Source organism: Aplysia californica, unplaced genomic scaffold, assembly GCF_000002075.1.
Source record: "Aplysia californica isolate F4 #8 unplaced genomic scaffold, AplCal3.0 scaffold00002, whole genome shotgun sequence".
Classification (NCBI taxonomy): Eukaryota; Metazoa; Mollusca; class Gastropoda; order Aplysiida; family Aplysiidae; genus Aplysia; species Aplysia californica.
This window is the reverse complement of record NW_004797272.1, coordinates 3,991,302-3,997,354: the sequence shown is the minus strand read 5'-3', so window position 1 is coordinate 3,997,354 and position 6,053 is coordinate 3,991,302. Positions and strand designations below refer to the sequence as shown.

At 43.7% G+C, this 6,053-nt stretch overlaps 1 protein-coding gene across 1 annotated transcript in view; it reads right to left on the bottom strand.

Annotated features, from left to right (window-relative positions):
* LOC101864346 overlaps positions 1-6,053 on the bottom strand; it is a gene marked incomplete in the record, with an annotated part of 13,835 nt that overhangs the window by 3,203 nt on the left and 4,579 nt on the right. Inside the window, 2 exon segments of the mRNA XM_005089034.3 lie at positions 1,310-1,523; positions 5,687-5,841. Of these exon segments, the coding sequence (XP_005089091.3) occupies positions 1,310-1,523; positions 5,687-5,841 (369 nt within the window).

Here is a 6,053-nt window from a genome sequence, read left to right as displayed (position 1 = left end):
GTGAGTGCGTGTTTGTGTGTGTGTGTGTGTGTGTGTGTGTGTGTGTGAGCGCGTAAATGCGTGTGTTGCGTTTGTTACATTGTATGAATGCGTGTGTGCTTGTGTGAGGGGGTATGGAGGACACATTGGAGGCTAGTCTGTAAGACGAGGCAACAAAAAGAAAGAATAACGTATGAACGAAGTGAGGATAAGAGAAGAAAAAGAGGCCAAGAAAGAAAGATAGAAAAGAGAATAAAGACAAAAGAACAACAAAACAGAATTGGAAAAATGCAGAAAAGAAAAGGTTTAAAGGAAAATAGCAGAGATGAAAGCGAGAGAAAGAACACTGCCTGCAAAGCTTCTCGAATAATCTGCTCCATCCCATGAGCTACGACGGACATCTCGGAGAATCTAGTATAAAAGGCAGAAGAACAAGATTGATCGCTTATAAACTTTAATTAAAGTAATTGCTCTAAATCCACGGTTTGTACAAATACGAGAGATGGGAGGAGCGGACGTTGCGTTATCCACGCACTTTACTCAGAAAACCAGTACAGCACATTTTGTAATATATCATATTCGCAATTTGAAAATGTAGTTAAAGGATCATGCTTTTTAATTTCTGCTGCAACGCACACTTCCGTTCCAACAACAGTGTTCCTAATAATGGTCTCAGGAGTGGCTTACCAATGTTGGAGAAAGAGAAAAATTGCAACCCCTGTCGTTACTTAAGCCTTTCGCATATTATTTTGTTCGTGGATTGCACTACTAGATTCTCGTTGAATTAAGAATTAAACACCATTTTGTGCATGGATACGTGGTCGTATGTGTATGTTTATGTTTGTATTTGTTCATCTCTGTGTTTGTGTGTGTGTGTGTGTGTGTGTGTGTGTGTGTGTGTGTGTGTGTGTGTTTATCTGTTTATGTGTGTGTTTGTGAGCGCGTTTGTGTGTGAATTTGTGCGTTGGGCATGTGTGCATGCATCTGTTCTTCAAATTACAGAAACACAGTTGCCCATGCTTACAAAGATGTGGAAACCATTTTAAAAAGTACAATAAGCCGGTTTCCATCTACTATTACTACTAATTTCAAGAAACATTATAGCTCAATCATTATTTTCCTCATCCCACCTTTACCTCTTGTCTGTTTGTTTTTTAATATAAAGAAGAATATCGACACGATAATGGCTATCTCGGACAGTGGAAAAAAGTAAGACAGATAATCAGAAACAAGCTAAGGAACCGGTACCTTCATCCCACCTCCTGTCTGTTTGTCTGGTGAACTCCAAGAAAATAAAAACAAGTTCTCTGGATAAACCCAAGCTCCTCACCAAAAGAAAATAATAATGGCGGCTGCGCATCGATCTCCTGGGGCGGTAGCGAGAAATCTTCGAGAATTACAGCAGATCTCAGGACCCCGTGAGGTATCTGTGGCGTGGCCGCTTCCGCCTGAGTGGGACTTTCCAACCCCGACAGAGATGGACCTTCCTGAGTGACCTCTGACCCACGTAATGCAGGCTGGTCATCGAATATCCCAGCCGGAATCTAGAGGTCGATGATAAAAAATTGATATCAAAGTAAACTATTCAAAAGAAGGACGGGTAAAGGAGAAACATAGTATCAAGAAGTAAGATAAATGAAAGGGGTCTAGTGTTCAAGGATTTAAGATTAATGTTTAAAACAGTGTTTGCCAGCCTGGGTGGTATCGCCCACTACAGAGCGAGTTGGTAATTTTACTGGGCAGTGGGGATCACCCAGGTTGGAAGAGGTATTTGATGCCACGCTTGGAAATACATGTACAGGCGGGAAGTATAAAAGTCTTAGTCCCATATAGGTGGATAAAGAGGGCGTTGGTGATAAAAAGGCTGATAAGCGCTGATCTAAAACAACAGGCTAAGATGAAGAGCAGATACAATAATAAAATGGATACGAGAAGTGAGAGAAAGAATGAAAAAGAGTAGAGTATATGGAACACACAGCTGTAGCAATGCAGTACTTCTATCAATGTTTACAACAACTGATAACTACTTACAAAAAGTTACAAAAAGAATTATAAATACAATTCAAGGAGAAAACGAAGTCCTGCAACATAACGATACAGTATTAACCTAAATTTTGTATCTTTCTTTTATAAGATAAAAATTCCTCTTTAAAATGAATATAAACATAAATATGTCTCAGCTTTAAACTACTCTCGACAAAACCGCTCGGTTTATTCGGGTATTTGCATATAATCACTATATAATTTAATAATGAGGTTGTTTTAGCTAGAGGGTGGTTGTGGAGATAAGCTCCCACTTCCGTAAAATGCTCCCAACTGGTATGCGTCCAGATAGCCTCTGACAACTGAAGTTCAACTTCTGGCCTTCTCGCGGCTGAACTGTTACCACTGACAGGAGAAGGGGCAAAGGCGAGTCGCTGGCGCCTCAAAACGTGCTGCTTCGGGTATACGGAGCTCGACAGCCTGGGCTGGCAGTTTGTCTAGGGGAAGTAAAAACCTGATTTAAAACCTCCGATACCTTGCGGCCATATTCATTAAGGAAAAGGAAGTAAATTTAGAAAGAAAATCTAGAGTGTAGTCCCCAAGGTGGTAGGGAGCTCAGTCGTGCTTCCCTTCTGGCAACTCCTGCAGCCATATCGACTCCAAATGGAATGCACAGAATTCCACTGGACCGCGCAGGTAACGGCGAGGAGGGGGGGGGGGTCTGTCGTCTGGGCAGCACTGGACCTCCATATACCTCTGCCCAGGCCTGCGCCCTGGAGAGGCCACTCCAGTCTCATCAAACATTAAAGCACAACACGGTTGCCAGCAGTATACGGGTTATAAGTCCTTGCTCGATCGGCGTAGAGTTGGACGCCACGGGCTGTATTCATCAGTGGGAGGGAATTTGTTCCTATAGGTCAACTACCGCCCACCCCAAGCCGGGCAGCCCTAGCTAGCTAAGGTGTTGACTCGTCAAGGTCTGCCTTGGAGATTTGAGAGTTGCTAAAAAATGTGTCCCTGGACAAAGAAATCGATACGCGCATAGCCAAAGCTACAGCTGTTCTCTCAAAACTTGACAAGAAAGTGTGGAACAGCAGTAGTTTGACCCTGGAAACAAAACTTAGGGTCTACGAAGCGTCTTTCCTGAGCACACTCCTCTACGGGAACCTGGACAACTTACACCAATCAGGAAAACCGCCTAGAAAGTTTCCTTCTCCTTTGTTAACGCAGAATCCTGGGCATTTCTTGGAGGGACATGGTTACAAATACATCTGTCCTTAAAGGCTGGTTGTCTCAGCTTGCACTTCCTACTCTGCCAGCGTCGGCTTCGATGGGTCGGCCACATACATCGCATGGATGACAGACGCATTCCCAAAGACGTACTGTACGGCAAACTGGCCGCAGGACATCGTCGCTAAGGGCGCCCAGTACTGCACTACAAAGACGTTTGTAAGGGCGACTTGACTTGAAAACAACAAGTATAGATGCAGACCACTGGGAAGCGTCTGCTGCGGATCGTGGAGTATGGAAGGGCTTCGTAGTCAAGAAGTACGCCAAGGCGAAATGACAAGACAGGAGCAGGGAATGGACAGAAGAAGCCGCAGAAAATAGAGGCAGCAAAATTGAGCCTTCGACCCGCCTTCAGCCTCCATCTGCAACAACTGTGGCAGAGACTGTCACGCTCGAATCTGACTTTTGAGCCGCTCCAGACCATGTTTTCGACAGAAGTGACGTACAGGCGCAGCCATTGTCTCCCGAGACGGAAGGAGCCGACGACGGTATATAATTTACCAGTACAGATAGATAGTCCCGGGACATCAATTTGCGTTCCTATCCCATAAATGACATGCCAGTTCTTCTAATTCTTTTAATGCCTCCTCAACCATTTACATGTACGTCTTTTGGACAGGAAATTGACGTCTGTATTATTGCATCAGCTAGAGAGACAGTCATCAATTTTCCGACAAAAGTTTTAGCGATAAGGGTTGCTCTTTCACAACTTAATGGATTTAGTAGCAAAACTTAAGTATGAGACACATGGCAAATCGTTGGAAACAGCGAGCTGCGATTATAATCATCAGGGTCGTTCACATATTATTATTTTGTTGGTCACATTTTCGGATTTAAGTGACCCTCGATTGGTCAGGAATACACTTCTACTTTTTTTTGGTTGCATCGCACTTGACTACTGATATCTATCATAATACCTGACGGTCCTGCTTTATTCCCCTGCTGGTCCTTACATAGATTAGGTATATAATATATCTAAAAAATAGACATATATAGGCATACACTAATTGACTTGTTCCTAATACATGAATTTGTTGACGCTTGTTTGTCTTCTGGTTTCTCACTTTGAAAGCGTGCTCAAAGCTATTCTAATCTTTTAATAATCCACTGTATTAACTGGTTGCATGTATGCTCGTACTCATTCGAGTCGTCTAGTTTCCCCTGCACTTTCAACATCACGGGCCACCTTGATAAGGAGTTGAAAAACTAACACCGTAATTAATATTGTCCTTAACTTCAGTTCAGCTTTCTCTCCCCCCCACTCTCTCTCTCTCTCTCTCTCTCTCTCTCTCTCTCTCTCTCTCTCTCTCTCTCTCTCTCTCTCTCTCTCTCTTATGGTTATATTATGCACTCATATATGTCAACCTTGATATAGCTGTTATCATAAAAATGAGTGGAATTGGAAGTAAACTCCCCCCCCCCCTCCTACCCGACTGAACCAAATCCCCCGATTGCTGCGCCGTTCGCATCCCTACAGAAATGTTCATCTCTGTTGGTAACACCCTAGTGAATTAATGATTTGGATAACTATTGGGTCTATTGAACTTCGTTCAACTAATGGGATTCATTACGACAGGCAATGACAACTGCCCTAGTTTTAATGGGCTTTGCCTGTAGTGTGGACTCCGCCAGCAGTGGTCAGTTCGGGCGTCATGCTGAGCTGCCGTGCGGTAAGCAGAAGGCACAGAGCGTGCCGTTCTCCTAATATTATGCTTGCCTATTTTCACAAGATCAATGAAACGACTGATGCCCAGCCAGGCTGTGGGTGTTTTCTGTATTAGTGAAGGTTTCATTATGTACTAAAACCGAAAAGAGTCATTCTGAATCACTTTCGATGGATAATGCATAAGCACTCCTACAATTATGTTCACCATAAAGAAAGGGAGCATGAGTGTGCAAACGTGGCATGGGTTACGCTTCCTTTTCAACACGTTTTACGAGAGGCGGACCTCCAGACGACCTCCGATAATTATGACTGAGCGAATAGGTCGGAGAGATTTTAGGTATACCGTACCGAACAAACCTAGTTTAAGAATGCCCCAGTGTGGATTCGAAGTGGTGTTCATTGCAATTGTGCATGGAACCAACTTAGTTAATACCTAGTGCGAACAGCCAATCGAATTGAGTGGGGACCAACCAGATTTGTTTTGCTCCGTGGAGGGGGAAAAGCTACAATGTTGGCACAATACGACCAATTCGACTCCCGACCTTGAAAAACAAACACACGTTTGATTTTGAAGGTCTCAGTCGAATATTATCGAATTCGGTCGAAGTGTGCTAAAATGGTAACTTTTGCCTCTTTATGGAACAAAATCTGACTGGCTCTTACTCAATCAAATGTACTGAGACGCAGTGGAATTGTAAAGAATGAAAAAGCACGGGTGAGATAAAAATTATCATCTGGCTTCCGAAGTGACAAGAGCCAAATTCGTACATTACGGCAAGGAAGTTCCCGAGCCTGGCTGTAAATACGTGGTTTGTCGTTCAGACTCTTTGCAAGACAACCTCGGTGAAAACTGTCGAGCCATGCCTCTTTGGTAGAAACCTCTCTACAGGAATCGAAGACTGGCTCGCTCCTCTGAAACTGCGCTGAAGAGATAAAAAGATGACCAAGGCGAACATGGTATTAATGAAGTGTCTCACTTCTGGTACACTATACAAGCTTCTTGGCCTGTTGGTAATTACTGCGGTGGTGATGGAGAGGATGGGCAGGGGGGACAGGGGTTGAGAGGCAATAGAGAGCAAGAAAATGAGTGTGTATGTGTGGGTGTGGGTGTGTGTGTGTGTGTGTGTGTGTGTGC